General features: G+C 47.1%; 2 protein-coding genes across 3 annotated transcripts; one reads left to right on the top strand and one right to left on the bottom strand.

The window, feature by feature from the left end:
• Nucleotides 1-78: 78 nt before the first annotated feature.
• MPST (mercaptopyruvate sulfurtransferase) lies at nt 79-18,168 on the top strand. 2 transcript variants are annotated; one of them, XM_076072291.1, is made up of 3 exons: nt 79-1,852; nt 11,436-11,509; nt 13,605-14,274. In XM_076072291.1, exons 1-3 carry the CDS (start codon nt 1,150-1,152, stop codon nt 13,767-13,769), a joined length of 942 nt encoding a protein of 313 aa, XP_075928406.1. In that variant the 5' UTR covers nt 79-1,149; the 3' UTR covers nt 13,770-14,274. The 2 variants fall into 2 exon arrangements, with proteins under 2 accessions (XP_075928406.1, XP_032823291.2); XM_032967400.2 differs by lacking the exon at nt 13,605-14,274 and adding an exon at nt 14,792-18,168 and having other exon boundaries at nt 80-1,852.
• A 1,076-nt stretch (nt 18,169-19,244) lies between these two features.
• LOC116949511 (lysophosphatidic acid receptor 6-like) lies at nt 19,245-20,669 on the bottom strand. The gene has a single exon (XM_032966892.2). The coding sequence runs from the start codon at nt 20,519-20,521 to the stop codon at nt 19,322-19,324; it is 1,200 nt and encodes a 399-aa protein (XP_032822783.2). The 5' UTR covers nt 20,522-20,669; the 3' UTR covers nt 19,245-19,321.
• Between the last annotated feature and the right edge of the window lie 6,957 nt (nt 20,670-27,626).

Below are 27,626 nucleotides of genomic sequence, written 5' to 3'. Positions count from 1 at the left end.
GAGGGGGGGGCGGGGAGAGAAGGGGGGCGGGGGAGAGGGAGAGGGGGGCGGGGTAGAGGGTAGAGAGGGTGGGCGGGGGGCGGGAGGAATGGAGGGAGCGGGGTGAAGGCGTTGGGGCTGTCCACGGCGATCGCCTGATCCGAGGGTTCAGATTGCGAACCGAAAACCGGTACAAAGCGGTAACCGTTTCTTTAGAATCAATTCTCAATGACCGATCACGGTAGTCAGACAGTGGTGGTAATCGATTCTAGCGGATGCTTGCGATCACTGTTGCGCAACTTGTTTCCGTGCAACTGGATCCCTTGCGTGTGGAAATCGATGCAACCCGATTGCGAGCAGTTGGATTCGCAGGCGACCTGTTAACGCAATAATCATCAGCGCCTCCGCGGGGAACGTCAACAAACACACCACGAGGCAACAGGGAAATGTGGTCGTCACGTCCATACGGCGTGCAGCCAAACAATAATGATACATCCGTGTCTATTTGCGTGTGTTTCTTCCCCTTGCGATGGGGACTCTGTAAGGGGGACGAACGTTGAGATTTATGATGGGCACGGGGTCACCAATAAGGTCTGAATTGGTCTCATAATGGCCCTTCACGTAACTCTCCCCAATCTTGACTTGCTGAGGGAATTCATCATATTCTTGGGTCTATTCGGTAAAGTCGCGTCGATAGGTTCTAAGAAAATAACAAACAAACAAACTAAAATAACAGGGAAAAAAAAAACACGACGACTTTTCGATTAGCAGCACGAGCGGTCTTCGTCAAGAGAAAATTCCGACGAAAGCTTGTGCAAGCGTTCGAAACGTCGTGGTTTTTTTTTAGTTTTTGTTATTTCCTTTGAAGCTATCTACGCGAGCCAAGAGTGTCTCTCCACCAACATCTCCCTAATAACGTACAGATGTATTGCGCAACCCACCAAATCCGACGTGGAGCTTTTTTGGCGGAGTGCGTTCCAAACAAGCGTCCAAAAACCGAGTTCATTTGTTGTTGGCTTGCCACTGGAAAAGGTCCTACGGCTGGATGAGTAACTACTAAGTCACAGTCACAGCCACAGCAGCAGCAGCGAGAACAAACTCCTCCACCACCTCCTCCACCACCACCCACACCCCACACTGCGCTCTCGCAGACCACATCCAGCCAGCGACATGTCAGCATCTCAGCCTCCGGCTCTCGTGTCGGCACGATGGCTGTTCGAGAACATCTCTCCCTCCCCCTCCTCCTCCTCCTCATCACCGCCGCCTTCATCACCGCCACCACCGTCGCCACTTGGCCCGGCGCTCGTTGTGCTCGACGCGTCGTGGCACGTGCCGGGCACGGGCAGAGATGCCCGCCAGGAGTTCGTCCACGCTCGCGTCCCAGGTGCTGCCTTCTTCGACCTGGATGAGAGCAGTGACCGGCAGGGCACCTTCGGCCTCCACGCGATGCCGACCGCCGCAGCCTTCACCCTCTTCGCCCGCGGGCTCGGCGTGTCGGCCCGCTCGCACGTCGTCGTGTACGACAGAGGCAGCTCCGACCCCACGGCGGCCCGCGCCTGGTGGATGTTCAGGGCGTTCGGCCACAGCGCCGTGTCCCTGCTGGACGGCGGCCTCGAGGCGTGGAGGGCCGCCGGCTTCCCGCTCGAGGCGGGGCTCCCGAATGCTCCGGCGGCATCGGGAGTGCGACTCACAGATGGAGGAGATGGAGGAGGAGATGGTGACGGCGCGTGGCTCTTCCACGCCACCGAGCCGCCGCCGGGGCAGCTGAAGAGCTTCGAGGAGATCCGAGACAACGTGAGCAGCAAGGAGTTCGTGCTGGTGGACTCGAGACCCGAGGGCAGGGTCACGAGCAGCGAGCCGCAGCTACTGCCAGGTGAGATATGTTGAGGGACAGCTGAGAGAAGTGGCACCTGTGTGTGTCTCTCTCTGGGTGAGTGTATATGCGGGGAGCGGTGGCGCAGTGGTTGAGCGCGTTGTGCTACGAACCCGGCCACCCGAGTTCGATTCCCGTTCATGGCCAACACCGGTGACGATCATCTGAACCGATCCTGGGCCTCCCCTAGGTCGACTCGGCCTCAAATGAGTAACCGGTGCTGTGTGTAAATATCGCCACTCGGGAGACAAAGGCGGACGGGCGTGATGCTGGCCACCCACACCCTCGTGTGGCCGTGCCGGCCTTCATAGGGTGCTCACCAACAGCACTTGCCCCAACAGTCTGTTAAGGCTACACGGGGGATCTGTGTCTTTGTATCTGGCGGGTATTTATTGCTGGGTTCATCTCCTCGCTGACTCTTGAATCTGTTCCATGTGAAAGGATTATCCAGGTAAAATTGTTCGATTCGAATATGAACCCGCAGATCATCAGGGATAAATGTGTAACCATAATACTTTAGTCCACTGGGTTCAGGAATTAAATATCAAAGGCGTCTTCGTCTGGTTTTCTGAACCACGTGCATTAACCACGCTTCATTATACAAAATTTGCTACGGTTGTTTAAAATCTTATGTACTCTGATAGTCAAATGTAACCCTTCGAAATATTCCCTCGATATTTGCGAGGGATACATTCCGGAGATGCTCGTGAATTGAACATTTCGCGGATAATGACATTGCCATATTTTTTTACGAATTACCGTAAATAAAATGTAACTATTAAATACATGTACATTTTTACAACAGAAAAAAATTGGGAATAATAAACGTAAAGAAAATAAATATAAATATTAAAGTATTCAATAATCTTGATTTGAAGCTTTCGTGACTGCAGGAATCCATACTCTTTGGTTCTTTCGGTAAAGTCACGTAGGTAGAAAATAAAATAATGGATCACGACGTTTCGATTTCAACACAAGCAGTCTTCATCAGGTGGGACAGCAGGAGACAATTGCTGAAGTGTGCGAGAGAGCTGCAGTGGCAAGAGGTTTTATTGGTGGTGTAAATGTGGTCGGTATTACCTCGTTGTCGCGGCATCTCTTCAGAAAGGTGAGAGACTCGATCAGGGATGCGGGGATGCAATAGTTGGCTCGCTCTTCTTGGAAAGCAGCTGTTAAGAGTTCGTTTTCTGGCCACGTATGAACCTTATACACTACCTGTATCACCTCTTGCCACGGCAGCTCTCTCGCCCACTTCAGCAATTTTATCTTGCTGTGGTTGTCCCACCTGACGAAGATTGCTTGTGTTGCAAACGAAACGTCGCGATTTGTTTTACTTTATTTTATTTTTAAATACGTGACTTTACCGAATGAACCAAAGAGTATTAAATAATCGTTTATAAATTTACTTACTTTAAATGATGATGATGTTGATACGCATCATCACTTTGTCGCATCGCCTTCTCTCTCATCGCCTTCTATCTCATCACATTCTCTCTCATCGCCTCACTCCCATCACATTATCTCTCATCACATTCTCTCTCATCGCCTTCTCTCTCATCGCCTTCTCTCTCATCACATTCTCTCTCATCACATTCTCTCTCATCACTTTCTCTCTCATCACATTCTCTCTCATCACTTTCTCTCTCATCGCTTTCTCTCTCATCGCTTTCTCTCTCATCGCCTTCTCTCTCATCGCTTTCTCTCCCATCGCCTTCTCTCTCATCACATTCTCTCCCATCGCCTTCTCTCTCATCACATTCTCTCTCATCACATTCTCTCTCATCACATTCTATCTCATCGCCTTCTCTCTCATCACTTTCTCTCTCATCACATTCTATCTCATCGCCTTCACTCCCATCGCCTTCACTCCCATCGCCTTCTCTCTCATCGCCTTCTCTCTCATCGCCTTCTCTCTCATCGCCTTCTCTCTCATCACTTTCTCTCTCATCACATTCTCTCTCATCGCCTTCTCTCTCATCGCCTTCTCTCTCATCGCCTTCTCTCTCATCACATTCTCTCTCATCACATTCTATCTCATCACATTCTATCTCATCGCCTTCTCTCTCATCGCCTTCTCTCTCATCGCCTTCACTCCCATCGCCTTCTCTCTCATCACATTCTCTCTCATCGCCTTCTCTCTCATCACATTCTCTCTCATCACATTCTCTCTCATCGCCTTCTCTCTCATCATTTTCTCTCTCATCACATTCTCTCTCATCACATTCTCTCTCATCACATTCTCTCTCATCACATTCTCTCTCATCACATTCTCTCTCATCGCCTTCTCTCTCATCGCCTTCTCTCTCATCACTTTCTCTCTCATCACATTCTCTCTCATCACATTCTATCTCATCACATTCTCTCTCATCACATTCTTTATCATCGCCTTCACTCCCATCACATTCTCTCTCATCGCCTTCTCTCTCATCACATTCTCTCTCATCGCCTTCTCTCTCATCACATTCTCCCTCATCACTTTCTCTCTCATCGCCTTCTCTCTCATCGCCTTCTATCTCATCACTTTCTCTCTCATCACATTCTATCTCATCGCCTTCTCTCTCATCGCTTTCTCTCTCATCGTTTTCTCTCTCATCGCTTTCTCTCTCATCGCCTTCTCTCTCATCGCCTTCTCTCTCATCACATTCTCTCTCATCGCCTTCTCTCTCATCACATTCTCTCTCATCACATTCTCTCTCATCGCCTTCTCTCTCATCGCTTTCTCTCTCATCACATTCTCTCTCATCACATTCTCTCTCATCACATTCTCTCTCATCACATTCTCTCTCATCGCCTTCTCTCTCATCACTTTCTCTCTCATCACATTCTCTCTCATCACATTCTCTCTCATCACATTCTCTCTCATCACATTCTCTCTCATCACATTCTCTCTCATCGCCTTCTCTCTCATCGCCTTCTCTCTCATCACTTTCTCTCTCATCACATTCTCTCTCATCACATTCTATCTCATCACATTCTCTCTCATCACATTCTTTATCATCGCCTTCACTCCCATCACATTCTCTCTCATCGCCTTCTCTCTCATCACATTCTCTCTCATCGCCTTCTCTCTCATCACATTCTCCCTCATCACTTTCTCTCTCATCGCCTTCTCTCTCATCGCCTTCTATCTCATCACTTTCTCTCTCATCACATTCTATCTCATCGCCTTCTCTCTCATCGCTTTCTCTCTCATCGTTTTCTCTCTCATCGCTTTCTCTCTCATCGCCTTCTCTCTCATCGCCTTCTCTCTCATCACATTCTCTCTCATCGCCTTCTCTCTCATCACATTCTCTCTCATCACATTCTCTCTCATCGCCTTCTCTCTCATCGCTTTCTCTCTCATCACATTCTCTCTCATCACATTCTCTCTCATCGCTTTCTCTCTCATCGCTTTCTCTCTCATCGCCTTCTCTCTCATCGCTTTCTCTCTCATCACATTCTCTCTCATCACATTCTCTCTCATCGCCTTCTCTCTCATCGCTTTCTCTCTCATCGCTTTCTCTCTCATCGCCTTCTCTCTCATCGCCTTCTCTCTCATCGCTTTCTCTCTCATCGCCTTCTCTCTCATCGCCTTCTCTCTCATCGCTTTCTCTCTCATCGCTTTCTCTCTCATCGCCTTCTCTCTCTCGATGCAGTCGTGCAGAGTTCCAAATGCAATTCGCGGACAGCCAAAATCGCGGATAGCAAGTTCGTGAATAACGATGGGATTCTGTGTGTGCCATTGATTCAGTCCGGCTGTGTGAGCAGTGGCCACTGCATAATCTGTCACTCATCGCCAGAGCCCTCCCTGCCAGGGCAGGACAAGGATAACAAGTAGGTGCTGTCTTTATTTAACACGCCGGTGATATCAACAGACAGAAACACATTTTAGGTTTGTCTCATTGCAATAACGCATGGTGCAGGGATGCAAGAGTTGGCTGGCTCAATTTGGAAACCAGCTGTTCAGAGTTAGTTTTCTTGCACACATATGAACCTTATGCCCCCGGCTCTCGCATAAACATTATATTATAATGTTAACATAAACTTTGCTCTTTTTCACCACTGGGTTTGAAGGATGGTGGTAAGTGTTGTCTTGTTAACTATGCCTTTAATTTCAAATCTAGATATGCGTTTACAACTGAAAACTACTTACCTGCAGTACCTCTACTTAAAGACACTTTCGAAAAAATAATTTACATCCCTCTGTCAATCATCGTGTTTCCCAGTGTGGATTTGTGAACACACTTTGTAAACAGTACATAACATAGTACACGTTATCAATGCGCTGTTCATATTGTAACAAGCGTTTATACCAATGTTACTCTACAGAGTAGTGGGTCGCCGCTCCTCTTATCCGCATTGATACGAGCGGTATGTAGGGACTATGGCTTAACCGCAAAAAAACTATCTGCACAGATGCATACGGACAAGAGAAGTCTTATCAAACAGGAGGAATTAACGGTGCAACGCATCTCATCTGTTAAATATCTGCAGGGAATAGGATTGTCATCGATTGATCCTGGCTGCAGACATTGGTAGGTCACAAATAATAATGAAGATGAGAGAGAGCAGTTTCACTGTATTGTTATGCATACCGTTATGACAAATAAAGGACTGAAGTCGTGTAGGCAGTTAAACAGTTTGAGCAGCTTTGGATGAGACTCATGACCCGAGCATGGAGTGCATTCGCTTGTTCAGCTCTTCTGCGCATTCGTCCTCACTGCTGTATTTTGTACGACATGACAACAGAACGATCCGCGCCAGGCGTTTATGTGCGCGGTGGGACGGAGTGGCCAAAAATAAATAATTTAATTACGCTTTTGACTTCCGTTTATTCGGGACCCGATGTTCCGCAATGAGGTTCATATATCATCCGTGGCGAGTTAATATCCGAACGGGTCACGGTGACCCTCAACCCCTCCTTCACAAAGCCCGCACGTGCCAGCGTATGGGCAAGCGAACAACCCTGCATGACCTACAAGACCGTGCGGGGGGGGGGGGGGGGAAGTCTTCCAGAAGTGGATCGGTAATGGGACGTTAATTGTCATTGTAATAACGCAGCCACACATTTAGTTATTTTCCTTTTTCATCTAACCGATTTGGCTGCCATTTGTTTTACTGATCGTGGACAAATTTAATGCTATAGGGGGCGCGGGTGGCTGCGGAGTGGCCTGCACCACCGAATGTAGAACTGAACAAAACAATTTGTTTTTTATTTTACCAGGCAAAGCCCACTGAGCTGCATAGCTATTTTTCAGAAGCGACCTGGATCACAAATGATTGCTCAACGAAGTGAATTATCGTGTGGAAATTTATAGCAGTCCCGAAGACCCGGATAAAAATCCACGCGAATCAAGCGGAGAGAGAGAGAGAGACACGCAAACTCCAAATATACCGGCGTAAGGGTCGGGATCGAGCCCACGACCACCAATATACCAGGCGATGTAGTTAACATCTCGCCACACGTTGTGCCCCAAATGTAACATTCCCCCCCCCACAGTTAACACTCTCCTTATCAGTGATGGTGGCGTCCACAACGACCCTACTGATAGTAAGTAGCTGGAGCTTGAGCCCGACCGCGTACGCCCTGGACTCTACGATAATAATAATAAACCCAATTTATAACCAGCACATTTCCCCCCCCCCCACCCCACACACAGTTAACACTCTCCTTATCAGTGATGGTGGGCCCCACAACGATCCTACTGATAGCATGTAGCCGGAGCCTGGGCCTGACCGCGTACGCCCTGGACTCTACGATAATAATAATAATAAACCCAATTTATAACCAGCACATTTTCGCGAATCGGACGCAATGTTCCATCGGGAACATTCAGGGGAGGAAGGGGAATGTATATATTTTTTCATAGTTCAGAACTGGAATGAAGCTCTGGAGTGGGTGATAAGAAGGGCTTCACTGTCATCAGGAATATGAAAGTGAAGCAATTTCATCACACACTGAGCCAGGCAGTGGGACGCAGTCGGCTGGGATAAACAGTTATGCAAACCCTACTCAGCCCCCACCCCCCTAATTTAATTGGCAAAATGTGAATAAGCTGTCTCGCTCGCGTTGCTTATAGTTTGCTCTGCCTGGTGCCATTCGCCCACATGTAACCTTTACAGGATATTCACATGCATGTCGCAAATATTGAGATCGAATCGCACGTTTTTTTATGAATGTATCGCGATTGTAAGGATCGATATTTCATTGATGAAATGCTACATGTTGACCTTATCTGCTGACGGCTGAAAACAGCAAAAATTTTCTTTATTTTAGCAAATATCATATTGCATCATATAGTCATAGGGGCCGTCCATAAATGATGTCACGCACCTGGGGGGGGGGGGGTCAGACATTTGTGACGATGTGTGACGAGCGGGGGGGGGTTGAGAAATGTGACGTCACATCAAAATGCGCAACTTTTAATTTTAGACAACACGTTCTACTTAATTAAATAGACTTTTTAATAAATGTTTTCTCCTACAACATCAGAGTGCAGCGCCACATTAAATACACACTACAATGACAATAGTTGTATTTTATTGGGGGGGGGGGGCAGAGCTTTGTGATGTCATATTTGAGGGGGGGTCTGACTTTTTGTGACGTCGTATGACGAAGGAGGGGGGGTCAAAAATCGTCCAAAATCGCGTGACGTCATTTATGGACGGCCCCATACCCTCTTACGCCCCGATTCCATGGAAGCCGAGCCCAATGGATTGCAGGGAGGAACAAGGAAGCTGGGCCTGTGGATCGGGGCGTTTCTCCCACTGCTGACAAGGTCTCCAATAAGTTTCCCTGGTCTGGATGTTGAATCTTTTGGTATTCACGCCGATTTCTAATAATCCCAATCTGCTGTGACTTGGACTACTTGCAGCGACACACGTTTCTTAACACAAACAAATAATTCGCGTTCGTCCTGGAGAATACAAATAACACAAGAAATATGCAGACAATACGACTCCGTCCCATATATGTTCCTGCACGTAAATATGTTTTCCATATAGCATCAACTACACGACCTTGGAGTGCGGAGTTTCAGTAAAGTTGGTTCACCGCCTTTTTTTCTTCAAAACATTGGTTGTGAAGGCATTATCCTTCTGCATGCATGAAATTGATTATCCATTGTAATATATTGTTATTATTATGATTATTATCCAGTGAACAAAACTGTGCAAATAAGACAGAACACACCGGAGACAATAACAATGATGCGGCACAAATAGGACAAAAATAATCCATTCCTGAATCGAATCACGCGTCTGGAGTGATTGACTGCACTGGTGGTTCTCAACAGGGGGTGCGCAGACCCCTGGGGCTACGTGAGGTGATTCATAAATGTGGGAAATTATATCATACGTGAGAGTCATTGGTGAATAATCAGGTATGAATCTGCCAATTTAAAATAACTTCGATAAAATAAAATAAATTAATGTGGTAACCTAGAGCGATATAAAAGACCTTTCTAAACTCATTGATGGTACACAATGTGGTTTCCAAGAGTAATCAGCGAGCGCGAACAGATCACGTCACGCACGAAGAGCGTCCGTTGACATTTTTTTATTCGTTTGCAGTTACTCGCTGTAAAATAGAACCTTTTGCCAGTATCAAAGTATGAAAAAATAAGGATAGGTTTTTTATCTTGACTTAAAGCTTTCGTGACTGCAGGAATTTGCCAGGAGTTGTTTAGATGTTCAAACACAAAAAAAAAAATATTTTTCAAGGAATCAAGTCTGCATTAACCACTCGTACTTGTGGTGAACATGCAAACGTTTTTTTGCAAAAAAAGGTTTCTATCTGGTGTTTGAACATCTTAACACCTCCTGTTTTATTGCCAGAAAGGGGTAAAACCTATTCTTGTTTTTTTCATAGCTACTTGCTAATGTAATGACAGGGTGCCATCTGTTGACCAGCAGGGGTAATGACGAGTATAATAATCGACTAGAAGAGGGGCGTAACCGGGTTCAAGGTGAAAGTCGGGGTCAGTCGAGAAGCTCCAGGAACCTGCTCGGAGGTCAGAGGTCGTCGCTATAGAGTTAGACGATGGGGCTGTGCGGATGGGTCAGCTATGCGTAGCTGTGTATGTATATATTTGTCGCCCAGCGATTTTTACCTGAAGTGTGAGAATAAATATGAAGCCCTCGACACGTTGTGTCTTGTAAGTCGCTCTACTGCACTAGTAAGGTACCTCACAAAATGGGCAATTGGTAAAAAAAAACCAAATGTATGTTCATTATTCATTTTAAAAAATTCCCAGAGCCATGTTGGGTCAGGGCTAGGAGGCTACTCGGTTGAAGCAAAATTCAACAAGGGGGGTACAGGAGCCCAAAAATGTTGAGTTACATCAGGACTACACGGTTACTACGCAGCCACTAATCCCTAACAAGAGTCTTTGTTGAGGATTGTGTCGCGTAGGCATGAGGATGATGACGATGATGATGATGGGGGGGGGGGTTGTGATATGGGGGTTGCTGGCTATTCGGATTGCGGTTGATGACGGGAAGGAGGTGATATGGCTGCATGCACGTGGGGGCGAGTGTGGGAGGGGGGGTCCAAACATTGAGGAAAAAAATCAGTCCTCTTTTCGCAGTCATATAAGTAGCTGTTGTCACATGGCGATTGGCTGATGAAAGGCCCTGTCAACTGATTTCATGGACAACAGAGAGAAGCCATTAGGATGTGAATTCAAAAATCGTGCCACCTTTCCATTACTATTTCATAATAGTGATAAGCCAAGAATGTGTGTGTGTGTCCTGCGCGTGACGTAACGCCACATGAGGCCCACCCCTCCGCGTGACGTCACTCCACATGAGGCCCACCCCTCCGCGTGACGTCATTCACATGAGGCCCACCCCCCCATCATTAATATTCATGAGTGGGTGGATTTTTACACAAACGCAGAGGAAAGTCGAGCTGAATTGAATAATTTATTACGCAAAGTCGCTTCAAATATGACGTTTCTTTACAGAAAGTGACGGTAAAAAAATAAATCTAAGTGGCACAGTGCTACATCCGTGCGTGACGTCACTGCAAAAGAGCCCCCCCCCTTCATTAATATTCATGCACGCGTGTAAATTTACACGAACGCACAAGAAGGTCGCGCACTCCACATGCCGCACCCCTCCCCTCATTAATAATCATGAGCGGGTGACGTCATTCCACATGCTGCACCCCTCCGCTCAATAATCATGAGCGGGTGACGTCACTCCACATGCTGCACCCCTCCCACCATTAATTATGATGAGCGGGTGACGTCACTCCACATGCCGCACCCCTCCACAATAACCATTAACGGGTGACGTCACTCCACATGGGGCAACCCCCTCATTAATAATCATGAGCTGAACAATTTCTCTATTGAATATTTCAGATTTACTGCAATATACACCCGTCATTTGACGGGCAAAAAAGCTCGTCTCAAAATAATTTTAATATGTTTCAGTCCCCTATCAATCGTCTGGCGTGAAGGTCGTGGGGGAATTTGATTCCCTTGCCAGAGCTAACATCCGTGACCAGGTATCAAACCCCCGGTCGAACAATATGACAACCCTTTGTCGCTGGAAGTCAAAGTACACCACATTAAACTTGACTCTGCTTGTCTTGTAGACTTCTCTTCCAGCCACATACCTGGATCGGTGTCCATGCCTTACAGCAGCGTCATGGACCCACACGCTGGGCTGGTAAGTGAGACTTTGTTACAGTTAACCAGTAAGCACTGACATTGATTTCCCAACAATCACTCGTGTGTACTCATACTCTTTGGTTCTATTCGGTAAAGTCCCGTAGGTAAAAATTAAAACAACAACAAAAAATCACGACGTTTCGGCCACGACACAAGTGTCCTTCATCAGGTGAAGGGACCGTACTGTCCAGAGGACAGCGTTGGAGTGAAGACAGCCAAGCCCAGGTCGCGTCCTTCAAGCTGTGTGGGAGGAAACAAAAAAAACGCCTTGACAAAGGAATTAGCATACAATGATGTACTACTGTGAAAGTTTGGGATACCACTACTTGAATAAATATACTGTACCATTGAAAATTAGTTGAATGTTTGGTATGATTTAGAACATCTTTCCAATGATTGCTTAATTTGAAACCATCTTCTCGGTTGAAATTGTGTCTGTGTTTGTAGATCTGAATTGCCTCGTGGATAAATCTTTTATAAAAACCCGTGGGTTTGCAGAAGACCTTGGTATCGGAGAAAATTATATCGTGATCACCCACAGCGTTGTAACAGTGATCAGATTTCTTACACCTCTTTGAGTGATTTTGCACACTGGAAATGCTAACTTTGATCCCTGGAACAGCACAGATAACAGGATGAGCTTTCCAATGTAATGTCAAAAACATTTCATGGAACATTTTGACTGATATCAATTTCGTGTACAGCCATTTATCCTTGTCCATAGCCACTCGTGGATGCCCAATTAAATGCTGCACGTTGAATTGCTAACAGGTGATGACTTAGACATGAATGGAATTGTATGATGATTGTGATGATGACGACGTTGATGATTGTGGAAATGAATGGCAGTGAAGAAGGTTACGCATTTACGAGGACAATGACGATGGATGAAGATGATAGTGCAGCAATGACGAGTGAGGAAAAAAACAAAGCCTATGGATAACACCCGTAATTCCCGTTCTGCAGAATGCACCTCGCTGGTGAACAAAGCTACAAGACAACGTGAAACAATGGTCTCCCTATAAGTTCTGTCTGTACCAGCATTGCCGCTATTTAACGTTTATCATGACCACCCATGTACATCACCCCTCACAAGTTCATGTATGCAGATGACAGCGGCCCTTGCTGCACACGGCACAAACTGCGGTGAACATTTCCAGTGCTCGAACAGCTGATCTCACTTGATTGATGTCCATCACTGGAGACTCCAATCAAATCCCTCCGAACCCAACACAAGAGCTTTCCACCTGGACATTCATGCCGCGGATGCCACCCTCGATGTGTCCTTCTGTGGTAGCCCAGCGCGCTATGACCCCACTCCAAGATGCCTAGAAGTTGTCACGGATAGCAGCCTCACCTTCAAGCCCCACACAACACACACGTGTGAAAAGACCAAATCAAGAATAGCCCTATTCTTGGGTCTTTTGGTAAAGTCACGTAGATAGGTTCAAAGAAAATAACAAAATAGCAACACAAGCAATCGTCATCGTCATCACGATTGCTTGTGTTGCGATCGAAACGTCGTAGTTTTTTGTTTGTTAATTTTGTTATTTTCTTTTAACCTATCTACTTGACTTTACCGAAAGACCCACGAATATGAATTCCTGTAGTCACGAAAGCTTTAAGTGAAGAATCGCCCTGCTACAGAATATGACAGGAAGGATCTGGGGCGACTGAGCTGATGTGCTGCGAACTGCCTCCCTCCCACTGATCCACTCAGTGGCAGAGGATTGTGTCCCAGCCTGGTCAGGGAGCTGGTACACAAAATAACGCAATTCGCATCATAACTGCGTCGTGTGGTGGAGGATTACGACACATTTATACTTACGCGATCTAACCCAAAAACCTTTATTATGAATAATATTTGTCACGAAAGCCTACTCGTTAAACATAAATCTGAAACCGACACCAATCCCCTGTCTCCCTGTTCTGGCGAACATTTTGCCACCAAAATATCCACAGAGACATCACGCAAACTGCAAGGGAGTTGGCACGGTTTTTTTTTCCAACGACAACCACCGACCCATCATCAACCAAGACCTCGAACAATGTTCCTCTCCGTCCCGATCCCCTCTCTTCTGTCACCATCGTAGAATCTCACCCAGATCCGGAAGAACGCTGCTGAACAGAGCGGAACAACGTGGACGTCCAGAATAAACATTTCATTCGAGACCCAAACATCGCACCTCCTGTCTTTGACATTAATTGAAGACACCGGTGGTGTCACCATCAACCGCATCAGAACATCAACAGGCTGAGTCTCACATCTCCTCTATCAATGGAAAATCAACGACAAGGCACAGTAGTTGCGAATGTGGCCATGAAACCCACGCTCTGGACCAGAGAGACATCGACTCTCAGTCTTCGCTCCTTCAATGGAGAAGGAACAGAAAAACTGCACGAACCTCTCCTGAAACTCTCTTGCGGCGAGCAGACTTCGACATTGACAATTAGTTCCTGAATTAATTGCGATACGCAAGAATAGAATATGGTTAATGCGGATAGGTTTGGGGGAACTGATAGCATGAGCAGATAATAGGGGCATAGATAAAATTAGTTCCACTGTCATTAGTCGATATCTTTTTTTCCAAATGAGCACAGTTATAAATCTTCGATTTGCGATTATGAAAATGAAGGTTATGTTGATTCTTCTTCTTTGGTTCTTTCGGTAAAGTCACGTAGAATGAGAATAAAATAATAAATTGATAAAATAAAATAACACAATAATATTCTCACGACGTTTTGGCCACAACACAAGCGGCCTTCATCAGGTGACAGTCTCGTCCCTTCACCTGATGAAGGCCGCTTGTGTTGTGGCCGAAACGTCGTGAGAATTTTACTGTGTTATTTTATTTTATCAATTTATTATTTTATTCTCATTCTACGTGACTTTACCGAAAGAACCAAAGAAGATGAATCATTGCAGTCACGAAAGCTTTAAATCGAAAAAAAAGTTATGTTCATTATTAATGAGGTTACTGTGCAGATAGCAATTAACAGATTTCATGTTGGCGGCGGTGGACATCAGAGGGCTTTGCAACAAAAACACGACGTTGCACTGCACTTCCCCGTTATTCCGCGCACGAGTGCACGCGCGCGAGGCGAGGGCGTCACGGTTTGGCCGCGGCACGGCGAATCGCCGGTGGGAAAGAAAAAAAACCGGCCGCGCCGTGAAGGACACGCTGCAAGCTCGCCTCCGGCACGCCGGTGGGAAGAGGAGGAGGTGGAGGTGGGTGGGGGGGGTGGGGGTCCTCACACGCTTTGCCGCTTTCTGCCGCAGATGCTCGGCGTGGACGCGCTGCGGGCAGAGTTCGAGCGGCGCGGGGTGCCCCTGGGGCGTCCCTTCGTGGCCACGTGCATCTCGGGGGTCACGGCGTGCATGCTGCTGCTGGCCGCGCACTTGTGCGGCGCTCCCGACGGAGCCCTCTACGACGGCTCGCTGCTCGAGTGGACGGCGCGCGCGCCCGCCGAGGACGTCGCGACGGGGCCGGGGCGAGGCGAAGCTCCGCGGCCCGAGCGCGACGCTTGAGCGGCGGTCGCTGAAGACCGCGGACCGGGGCGGGGCTTTTGAAACCACGCGCGGGGGTGGGGTGGTCAGATCCACGGGTTCGGCATTGTTTAAAGACACGGATCCCGCGATCGTCGTCGCTCGTAGTATTTGCTGAACGGAATTTATGTCCGCGAAAGTTACAAATCCGGTTGTTTAAGCTGCACGGCTGTTATCCATTAAATCGACGCTTTGTGAAATGCTTTGCGGAGTAATTGATGGCATAGCAATGGTATGACCTGATCATTTCCACAGTCAGTTATATTTTGAATTATTTTCAGTATTACGGGCACCATGTTCGTCATGAGCAAGATAGATTGCAAATACAGTATTATGAAAAGCTATGGCTGGCTTATGCTGAGTCAACTGCAGTTGAAATGCTCTTCAGACATCTTTATTTACAATGCAGTACATCGAAGCACAAAAACAATGAAAATAAACGCGTGGAAAAAAACTTAACAATACTCTCGGGTTCTTTCGGTAAAGTCACGTAGGTATAAAATAAATCACGACGTTTCGATTGCAACACAAGCAATCATCATCAGGTGGGAAAACCACAGCAATACAATTTTTTGACAATGTCATGCGAAATTCAGATTGTGATGACGATCATCACGTCATGAAATCGGATAAAGCGTTGTGAGATATTCTATCGCGGCAACTCAACTAAATTATCACCGTACTTTTTTATTCTTTCGGTAAAGTCACGTAGAAAGAAATTAAATTGAAGAATACAATTGCGACGTTTCGATTGCAACACAAGCAATCGTCATCAGGTACGAATTAATGAGAAATAACTTACTGGTAAACTTAGTAATATAATGCAATGCCCCTACCTGGTCAGGTAGGGTGTTGACTGCAGTCACGAAAGCTCCAAATGAAGTTTTAAATGTCACCCTTGTGATCGGTTGACCCCGCTGGGAGCCTTCCACACCCATGTCACCGAAATATCCGGGGATCTTTGCTCTCGCCAGCTTTCGAATCTCAAGCCTCATTGTCACGAGGGTCCTGCCCATGACATCGCCATGCCAGGCGACCGGCCACCTCGAATGCGAGATGTGGGGAAACTTATTCATCGAGGGGACACTGAGGAGTGCGACGCTGTCAGATGTGGATTTCTGGGGGAGCTTAAAAAATGGGAGGTTCGAGGTAGGGAAATGCACAAAGGGGCCGTCCATAAATGACATCACGCGATTTTGGACGATTTTTGACCCCCCCCAAACCACCCTAGTCACACGGCGTCACAAAAAGTCAGACCCCCCCTCAAATATGACGTCATAAAGCTCTGCCCCCCCCCCCAAAAAGTAAAACATGCTTCAAATCGCTTTAAACTATTGTCATTGTAGTGCGTATTTAATGTGGCGCTGCACTCTGATGTTGTAGGGGAAAATATTTATCAAAAAATCTATTTAATTAAGTAGAACGTGTTGTCTATATTCATTTAAAGTTGCGCATTTTTATATGACGTCACATTTCTCAACCCCCCCCTCGTCACACATCGTCACAAATGTCTGACCACCCCCCCTAGGTGCGTGACGTCATTTATGGACGGCCCCATAGCGCGATGTCAAAATTAAAATTTTCATCCACTTATGAACACGCAACTTACGAACGCCCGCACTTATAAACCAGCTGCCATGAAAAATATTTATATTTAAACATGGACTTAAAACGCGAACTCTCACTTGCAAATTGAATCGCGGCACTAATCTGTTCAGCTGAGCGATCTTCGTGATGGAAGTGTGTTTGTAGGCAGTAGTGTAGCGGTTAGCGCACTGCACTACCAACCTGGTGACCCGGGTTCGATTCCCCTCACGGCCAACACCCAGTGACGATTATCCGAACCGGTCCTGGGCCTCCCCTAGGTCGACTCGGCCTCAAATGAGTACCTGGTTGTGGTGTGTAAACATCGCCACTGGGGAGATAAAGGCGGCCGGGCGTGGTGCTGGCCACCCACCCCCTCGTGTGCCGTGCCGGTCTTCATAGGTACTCGCTAATAGCACTTGACCCACCAGTCTGTTAAGGATATACGGGGAATCTTTGTCTTTGTAGGAATTTAAATATACATTTTATTACTGCGTTCCGACTTACAAACCGTCCGACTTACGAACTGGTCTCAGGAACCAATTGTATTCGTAAGTCGAGGAATGTCCTACTATATTCGATTTTTTTCGCAGCTATGTACTGTAGTATCATTTATTCAAATATTTACACGGTATGCCTCATGATTTGAAAATATCATATGTAGTAAAGTGTTTTTTATTAGAATGGTAACCCCCAACATTGTCGTTCATAAACATGTATATTATTAATAATAATAACATTTGCGACTAGCACTCTCGCTATCGTTCGAAGCTCTCACAAGATGCTTTCGGGCACCACGGTGGCGAGATGTTAACTACCTCGCCGGGTATACAGGGGGTCATGGGTTCCATCCCGACACCTGTATATTTAGAGTTTGCACGTTCTCCCCGTGGTCACGTGGATTTTTCTCCGTGTCTTCCGGTTTTCCCATCCACATTTAGAAACGTGCTTTTAGAGTATTTGACTGCTAGAAATGTCCACATGATAAGCCATGAGATATCGTTTGTGACCAGGCGGCTTCTGAAAAAGAGCTATATAGGTAAGTGGGTCTTACCTGTATTTGTTTTTAATTAGACGTATTTGCCCTTTTTGAATTGTCCTACATACACCATTATTTTCCGCGCTTTGGCTAGTCACTGCTCGATAAAGGGCTCCACACGCCGCGTGAGTCGATAGGGGTTGTTTGACTACACTGCAGTACACATGCTCAGGTGAATGAAGGGTATTGGTCTGGGAACAGTACAGAATCCACTTGCCAATGACGTTTGCCATTGCCGGGAGACGAACTCAGGTCGCAAGTTTCGTTTCAGTGGACCTTACCTGATAAAATAAAAAAAATATATATAGTTTTAGGTTTCACAGGCAGATGTAGTCTGCCAGTAGGGAGCAATGTTGCTATGCGGTTTTAGCCAATTAAGTAAATGTAGACAAATAATCTTTATAAGCAATGTATTCATTTGGAACCCCCAAGATAATTCAACTGTAGGAGGAATCAAAGTTAAAATAAATAAATGTTTGAAAACATCTTTTGATCTCGATCGCCTCCTTTGCTTCTAGCTGTGAATAAAACATGGATCATCTTTACACATCTGACAGGCGACATGGAATAGTTACTGCTGGACGTTGATGATCATTGTGTCCAATGCTGTTGCTGATTGAAATATACATACAAATAGAAAACATCTAATGTCACTTATTAATAATAAAAATATACACCAATGGATGAATACAATCAACTCTTCAGTATCCATGCATAACATGTAAGTTTTCACAGTCTATGCTATGATTAAAAATTAATTTTTGGGTTAGATCAAAAAATCATCTGACCCAATTTGTGTTGCTAAAACCCTCCACCACCGATTACAGCCGAACAAAACTAAATTGTCAAGTGGCGCACCATCGTTTAACGCGCCAGTTGTCAGCGTTTCAACTCGAGTCGCAACAACTTCCTCAATTTTTTTTATTTTACTTCCCGGATCTTTCTTGACGTAATTTCAAAACGAAACATCGTATCTCTGCTGAATTTGTTTGCGAGGATTTTTTTTTCTGCAACGTACCGGTGAGTGAGCTGAAATAATGACAATCAGCCGCTTTGTTAAACGCGTGTACACCACGCAACAGCTGATTTATTTACTTGGCCGTGTCAGGCGGCGGAGGATATTTATAAAAACACAAATTTTAGCCTGACCGTTACGTGGCCTCGCCCAAAGGGGCCGTCCATAAATTACGTCACGCGATTTTGGACGATTTTTGCCCCCCGCCCCCTCCTCGTCACACGGCGTCACAAAAAGTCAGACCCCCCTCAAATATGACGTCACAAAGCTCTGCCCCCCCCCAAAAAAAATATATAAGACATGCTTGAAATCGCTTTAAACTAATGTCATTGTAGTGCGTATTTAATGTGGCGCTGCACTCTGATGTTGTAGGAGAAAACATTTATTAAAAAGTCTATTTAACTAAGTAGAACGTGTCGTCTATATTTATTTAAAGTTGCGCATTTTGATGTGACGTCACATTTCTCAACCCCCCCGCCCCCTCCCTCGTCACACATCGTCACAAATATCTGACCCCCCTCCACCCCCCCCCCCCGCCAGGTGCGTGACGTCATTTAATGGACGGCCCCAAAACATCAACTTGCGATTTCGGCGTCAACACGTGCGCCCGCGTTCACGACCTCCATTACCCATCCGTGAAACTCTGAAAGCTGTTGCTCGGGCTGTTGTCCGTAATCTGAAGGCGATCCCTCTTGCCTCGCGCCGACCCCGCGGCGTCCTTGCCCGTCGGCCCCCCACTAGGTTTGGGGTCCCGCACTCCGGCGGGGTCCTCGTTGTCGTGCGAGGAGGCGGCCGCCCGCGAGTTCGCGAGCGTCGCGTCTCCGCGTGCGGCTGCCGCCCTGGGATCGCGCGCGACCGCCCCTCTCCTGCGGGGCAGCAGCACGCGGCCGAGGAAGCTGCGGAAGTGCCTGCTGTAGAAGAAGTAGACGGCGGGGTCGAAGCAGCCGTGGCCCGCCGCGAAACAAACGAGGGCTCCCATCAGGGGCTTCATGCGGTTGGCCTGCTCGCAGTACCACCCGGCGTCGCTCTGCCCGTCGGCTCTCATCCGCAGGTACAGGTAGACCGTGCGCGCCACGTGGTATGGCACGAAGCAGGTCATGAAGAGGACGATGATGATGACGGCCAGCGCCTTGACCTTCTCGCGGCCCAGCCGACCCCTCGCACTGGAGCCGCCGTCTGCTGGCCCCAGGTTGAAGCGGCGGAGGATGGACACGTAGCAGAACACGATGATGACCAGGGGGAAAATGAGCCCCAACACGAGGGACGCGTTGCTCATGACGAACCTCAGCGTGGAGTCTACCTGTGGGTCTAAGCAAACCACGTCCTTCCCTATTGTGCCCGCGCCTTTGAAAAGATAGGGTGAGGCGCCGACCGCCGTGAAGGCCCATATCCCCGAGCACAGCATCTTTGCTCGCCGGCTGCCGTCCTGCCACTGCTGTATCGGGCGGACCACGGCCAGGTAGCGGTTGACGCTTATCGCCGTCAAGAAGAAGATGCTGCTGTAGAGGCTCATGAAGAAGGCGTAAAAGACGAGGGAGCACGCGAAGTCTCCGAAAGGCCACCTGCCGCCCTGCAGGTGCGTGGCGACACGCAGGGGCAGCGTGAGCATGTACACGAGGTCCGCCAGAGCCAAGTTGATGCAGTAGCAGCGCGCGGCGTTGCGCTTCTTCAGCCGGAAAATGAACGCGAAGAGGGCCACGCTGTTCCCCGACAGCCCCAGGACGGCGACGATGATCAACACGGCGGCGTAGGCGTGCGAGCTGTCATCGGTGTCCACGCCGCAGTTGGACGCGTTGCGCGCGTTCGTCGGCGTCCCCATCGTCATTCCCGCACGCGCCCGCCGGTTGAGATCCTCTGTAAAAGTAAAAAAAATGGAGAAGGCAGCGGTTTCGTGCACGGTGGCCAGGAGACGTTAGCTACCGATCCTTGCTGTGTATTTGTCGTTTTTGCGCGTCTCTCTCTCTCTGCCCGTGGTCACGTGGATTTGTCTCTGGGTCCTCCGGGTTTTCCCCTCTACGTTTAGACCCACCATGCTGTTTGAGTATGTGGCTGCTATAAATGTCCACGCGACGATGAGCCACTTGGTTGTCATTTGTGATAGCCAGATCGCTTCTGAAAAAAAGAGCCTGAGTGTGCTCAATGGGCCTTACCTGGTCAAATAAAAAAATAAAAAGTTGAGTTTCTACGTACGGGAAATGGTGCGGCCCTGCAGTTGCTTGCTTACACCAATTGCTGGCGGATGGGCCTCCCAACAGAGGAAACGACGGAGAAGCCCTCTCGTGGTTATTTCCTTGGTCTTCCACATTGGCCTCTCTCTCTGAAGACAGGCTTTGCCCCACCACACGTGGCCTGCCGATCGCCTCACCTCGACTCGCCCATTTATACATCTGGGTGAACAAAGTCAGGGGGGATGGACTCACACCGACCTAGACGACGTCGCCACTGCGGATTTCCTTGGAAATGCTCCAGAAGGAGTCATCTGCTCCCACCTCTCCAATGTACCTACGTATGTTGAACTTCTTTCGCACCGTACGTAGCCAACCGAGGTGCGGGGGAAGGACAACAAACTAAACACACAAAGCAGATGTCCAGTGTCTATGTTGATGACGCCCATCTCTGCGTCGGCATTGACTCCATGAATCCAATCTCACCGTTTGCTCTCCAACACACCGGTGTGCTGTACTAGTAACGAATTGGCATGTTCTGTTTACGTGACAAACCTTAGTAATTGGCTGTGCCGGGTGGTGGCGGGTGTAACGACGCATTTACATTTACGCGATCTAACTCCAAAAGACCTCCTTAAAGCATTTTGGATTTGCAATCGTTCGCGCATTGGTGACGTCACCACGGCGCTTGTGCCAGGCCAGGTGCACTGTGAGGCCACGTGAAGTGTCGAACGCCCGCTGGCAGGAGGTCACGGGACAGACCCAGGTGCCACGGGTCGACTGAGATGACTGGCCGATGCACCACCTGTGCCCCCTACTGTGCCAACTGTACAACATACACATAGATACGTACATACGAATGTAGTCAGTACACATTTCGGTGGAGGTTGGAGTGCCCACTGTCAGTTCTATTAATTGGCCCTGGTTAGCTATGTGGTGAGATTGGCAGCGATTAGTATACAGGTATTTTGTAGTTTTGGTAAAAAAAAACAATCGCTGTGTTGTCCGGATGAACAGATGGAAATGAACATGAACAATCCCAGCACATGAGTGGATTCACGCACAAAAATTTATATCTGCCACGAAGTGGTGGCGATGCCTCCACAGCATGCTCACCGAGCAGGCTGGGACGTGGGGAGATCGGTTGCCTTCTCAGGGGTGACTTCGACGGTGACATTTCACAGGCATGTTCCAACATTATTGTGCTCACTCACTTCCACTTTCTGCAGTAGCCCTGCAAAATATCGCGGGCGTTAGCGCCCCTAACCGTGACCACAATTGTATCGCAGGGCACCTCAGAGCCACAGATTGCAACCTTGACGCGCAAAGCTGATAAAAGCTACATTAACATTTCCCCCACTGAGCTCCGTTGCTGATAATAATGCTTCAGCCACGCAGTCCACCACTCTCACGACAAAACCTCCAGCACTTCCTCTTTCCCGGAAAGTTCAGTGCCACGGATGATTTTCTCTCGCGGCACGAGGGCCCTTCGTTAGCGGCCGCTCTGGAGAGAGCCCCTCTGGAGGGTGTTTGGCCTACTCTCCCACACTGGCCGGTGAGAATGGCCCACAGTTTACCGCACCAAACGCGACCTGCCGATGGACTGTGTTGTACCCATTGATGGATCTGGCTGGATAGAGGTGGGCGGTGGGCAGTGAGGGATTTAAGCAACTCGCCTCATTGATTCAACTATCAAGATGGAAGATCGTACAAGTGTGAGCTTCAATGGTGCGGTGGCGTGATGTTATCTTCCTCGCCTGGTATGCAGGAGGATGGGGGTTCGATCCCGATCCCGACCCTGTCGCCTGCTGCTCTACATTTGGAGTTTGCGTGTCTCTCTCTCTCTTTGTGGTCGCGTGGATTTTTCCTCCGGGTCCTCTGGTTTTTCCCTCCACATTTAGAATCAACATCGCCACGCATTCAGAGTATTCGGCTGCTAGACATTTGCACGCAATAAGCCACTTCGTTTGTGGCCAGGTCGCTCCTGAAAAAGCTCGGAGCTTAGTGGCATTTACCTGATAAAATGAAATAGTTTAGTTTTATTTTTTTTGTTTAGCTTTCCTATACTTTGCACTCCCTTTCGTGTTTTTGGTACTGTTTGTTGTTGTAACGTTCTGACGCCGTGCCCCTACTGGACATCTGTGAAAAAAAAGAGCGTTATAGCTCATCGGATTCCTCCTGCAGTCTAAATAAAGACTCTGATTGTGCTCGCATCGTTCGGTCTATTCGCTTGCGGGGCGTCAATCGTTGCCGTTCCTATTTGTTACCGTCCTCCGTCGTGCTTTTGATCGTTGGGCCTATTTACTGCGTTTTTGATCGCGCTTTCACTTTCCTCCGCCGAAACTGCCCGGGCCGCGAACCTTCTCCCAGCGCCGATGTCAAATTGTTGCCGCCACCCTGCGGATCTTCCAAAACCGCTTCAGCGTCGTACCGTTGGAACAACTCTGGTAAAGATAAAGTGCTTTTTTTTTTGGTAAACCTTGCACCTCCTAATGTTTGGCATGACCCGGCTACATGCATTCGTACGAAATGACGTCAAAGCGCATTTCGACTGCATAGTTGAGGCGAGTGCCGATGATAACCTAGGTTGAGGCTAAATAATAATGTAATGAATAAAGTGTTATTTTTTTGTTCGTACGAGAATATGTACACTGGGTGGGGAGCGCTGCATGAGCCCGAGATGGCTTCAGTTTGGATATCTCAGAAGGTTTTGGGGTCCACTTAATGGTGAACCTCACGGCGTGGTCCGCTGGAGGCATCTTGAATGTTGGTAACGAGTGGCGGCGCAGTGGTTTACACACTGGCATATGGACCCATCGTTGACCCAGGTTCAATTGCAAGGAGGTGGTTTATTACATCGGTGGTGAATGTTATCTGAACTATAACTGACCACCCCCTCCCCCCCATTTCCCCCCTCCCCCCACTTCATCATTGTAAATTCAAATATGCTTAAAATGCCCCCCCCCCCAATATATTGCTATAAAAATATCGCTATGCTATGTAAATAAAAACAACTATTTGATACACCTTGGCCACAATATCTGGACTTGTCTTCATATAAATCAATGCATAGATTTATGTTTATATGATTGTGGTTGTAATGTATTAATCCCTAATCTCTTCCATTACATACTGTACAATGAAACAAGAAATGGTACAACAAAAGTTAAAACAGAGCAATGTGATACAATATACACTATTAGACATTATTGTAAAAAATAAATAAAAAGTCCATCCCATGTGTTAGTGATTTTTTTAATATTTTAGGCAGGAAATTCGTTTTCAAATTTAGATATTTTTCTGGGGGGGGGGTACCCCCAGCCCCCCTGGAAGATTTGGTCCCCCCCAATGTTGACTCCGTGGCTACGCCTTGGTATATTGTCATTTTTTTCTCGAAAAAACCATCATGCCCATTGAATAATTCTCTTTTTTTATATTCTCTGTTCAACATTTCCCCTCATGAGTACCTTTTTTAAATTAGAGAACTTTGCTTTAACCAACACTTACATAGCCAAGCAAAACGAGGTGTGTGGTCGATTGGCCACATGATGATTCCGTATTGTACAGACACATTTGCATCGTTAAAGTACAGTACTGTTTTCAGGGAAACAGCACCAACAATTTGTAAGTTTCCTTCCTCGGTTAAGCTTCGTGAGCATAAAATAATGCAGTGGTCTCGCGCGTGAGCCGGTAAAGGTTTTAATGTGAGTTTAGGAGCCAAAGGAATCCAACTCAAACGTGTTGAATGTCGATTTAAAGCTTTCGTGACTGCAGGGATTCATCTTCTTGGTTCTTTCGGTAAAGTCACCACCACGTAGAATGGAAATAAAATAATAAAAAATCAAACGTAATAAAATAAAATTCTCACGACGTTTCGGCCACAACACAAGCAGCCTTCTTCAGGTGAAGAAACAGGACTGTCCAGAAGACAGCGCTTCAGTGAACAATGCCAACCATGGACCGCGTCTTTTACTGGTAGGAACGAAGTTGTAAACTGAGTGTACCAGCCTGCAATAGATTAATGTGTCCATCCGTCCGTCCGTCCCCTTTCAATACTTTAACGAAGTGAAAAATTCCAATGTTCCTACCAGCCCACCCTGCAGGGACCTGTTAAGCTTAAGATAATTTTATTTTATTATGTTTTATTTTTATTATTTTTTTTCAGATTCTAGGTGACTTTACCTAAAGAACCAAGAAGACGTGTTGAATGTGTTTAATGTCATCGCAGCCATATACATCATAGCAGTCCACCACGGTGGACATGATGCAAGAGCAGGTTGATGTTTTAGGTACCAATAGTCAATGAGATCAATATTTCGTGAACACTATGTATTATTGTTATTTGGCCAGTGCCACAGATATTGCTTCGGCCGAGCTGTTCGCAAAAATCGCGCTTTTGCAGAAAAAGGACATAACAGCAAGAAGTTTAGTCGGTACATACCTTAGCCTTCTACTGTCCTTCCAACCATTCACCTCGTAGCTTTTCCGCAGCCGTGCAGTTTGATTAACGCTTAATTTTGGTCGTGTGCGAGCGGAAACTGTGGTTGTTCTTGGGGTTTTTTTTTTACAATTTCGTGGTAATTTTCCACTTCGCATCAATATCCCCTTTATGAAAATGTTGCTGAGCACAGGCACGCACGTACACGCACATGCCGTGTGTTCCCGCTGAAATGACATTTCCTTAAAATGGGAACTTTTATTTCTACTCTTTGGTTCTTTCGGTAAAGTCGCGTGTAGGTTCCTTACTCGGTTAAGTGTCGTCGGTAGCCACGTGACGTTACCGAAAAAAACTAAAGAGGAGGGATTCCTGCAGTCACGAAAGCTTCAAATCAACTGTTTATTTGCATGTAATTAAATTTATTTATTTTCGTAGACCGCGGACATAATTGTACTGGACATCCGTGAGAAAGAGTTTCGCAGCTCATCGGATTCCTCCAGTATAAGTAAAGAATCAGAATGTTTATTTAGACGGGAGGAATCCGATGAGCTATAAAGCTCTTTTTCACATTGCTCTCACTGGCCCGTACATCGCCAGCATTGGGAGGGGGGGGGGGGGTGTTGTATACATAGACCTTTTTCCAAAAAATAATGTTAACAATAATTCTGCCATTTGTTTAATAATAATAATCGATAAAAAAAATAACAAATCGCCCTCAAACTCGCTACCTCCCACAAGCACCAAGCATCTGGAGGTCGTAAAAGGCCGTTAAATAATAAACTCAGGGGCAAAGGGAGGTTAACGACGAAGATCTGCAAAATCTCCAGATTGCCAAAGGACCACATGCCATGACCTGCTTGGCGCTTTGGACAGTTCACAAACAAATATCCAGAGTCACAGGCACGGACACAGAGCACAGGGTAAAACGGACATTGTAACTGATATATTTTTTTTGTACGGAAAAAGTTCAAGCTTGGCTATAAGACTAAGTCGACATTATAGACTGCAGTATTCCTTATATTATTTCTTATTGTATCTTTCTATCTACGTGACTTTACCAAGAGAATCAAAGTACATGAGTTCCTGCAATCACGAAAACCTAAGTCCAAACTAAGCTATATCTCTGACCTCGAGAATAAAAATTACGGACCCCTGGATGCAGACAGGGAGCAAAAAGTTAATAAAACCCTTGAAATACCGGAGGTAACATCTAATGACATTACAAATCTTGGTTAAACATAAACCAAATAATAATCACAAGAGATTAGACCTAGGGTAACTCAAAAGAGATACAAGAAAATAGGTCAAACACACAAGACCAGATAATGTGTATTCCATGAAATCAGAGCCTCCCTGGCCGCCTTTGTCTTCCAACAATTTGACACAAACACATGGTAGCCATAAATATACTCTTTGGTTCTATTCGGTAAAGTTACGTAGGTAAAAAAATAAAACAACAAAAATCACGACGTTTCGGCCACAACACAAGTGGCCTTCATCAGGTGAAGGGACCAGACTGCCTAGAGGGCAGCGCTGGAGTGAACACAGCCAAGCACAGCCACAGTTTCTGTCCACAGCTGGCTGGAAGAGTCGGCACGACGCTCGCCGTCGGTGCGCGATGATCCGTCGTCAGATAGCGCCCGCAGCCCATCAGCTGGTCGCCGTTCCTCACCCTTGTCCTGGTTACCAGCTGGTGCTGGTCGGTGTGAGTGTGGGTCGAGCCCACGGCGCTCACGCTGGCGCTGACACTCTCGCTCACTGGCGGCTGGTCAGGCTCTTTCCGCTGCCTGATGAGCCAAGTCGGAACACGCTTGGCCGCTGGCAGCAGGCGCTCTTGCTTGGTGACGCAGGTCGCGCTGCAGCTGGAAGCTGACACTCGATGTGGACATAAAGGTCTTTAAGCGATACTTTGCCTTTCAGCTCTGAACTCACACTCGTTGATACATTGTTACTTGGCGAGCCTCGCCATTCTCAGTTGATCGCGGGGCCAGCCCGGGCCTGCCGCGCGCCACACTCTTCTGCAGCTCAACGGGCTGACGACTTGTTGAACTCGCTGTTCCTTGTTGACACACAACACACATATCGGGACAAATAAGATTGTTCCAAAAAGTTATCTTTGTGTTTCAAGAAGGGTTCCCATTCCAAGGTGGTGCGTTAAATATCAACTGATCGTGAAGAACACTGATGTCCCATTGAGTTACGTGGATACGGTCATTTAGAAGTATTTTAGTCGTTCGTTTTTGTTTTTAATTGAATAATCTTTCCAATGAATTAATTGATAACTACTCTTGCCTTCGGGACATGTTTCTTTATTGCCCTTCGTATGA

This window comes from Petromyzon marinus, chromosome 37 (genome assembly GCF_048934315.1).
Source record: "Petromyzon marinus isolate PM22_M1 ecotype Great Lakes invasive population chromosome 37, UKy_Petmar_22M1.pri1.0, whole genome shotgun sequence".
Classification (NCBI taxonomy): Eukaryota; Metazoa; Chordata; class Hyperoartia; order Petromyzontiformes; family Petromyzontidae; genus Petromyzon; species Petromyzon marinus.
This window is presented reverse-complemented; position numbering and strand designations above follow the sequence as displayed.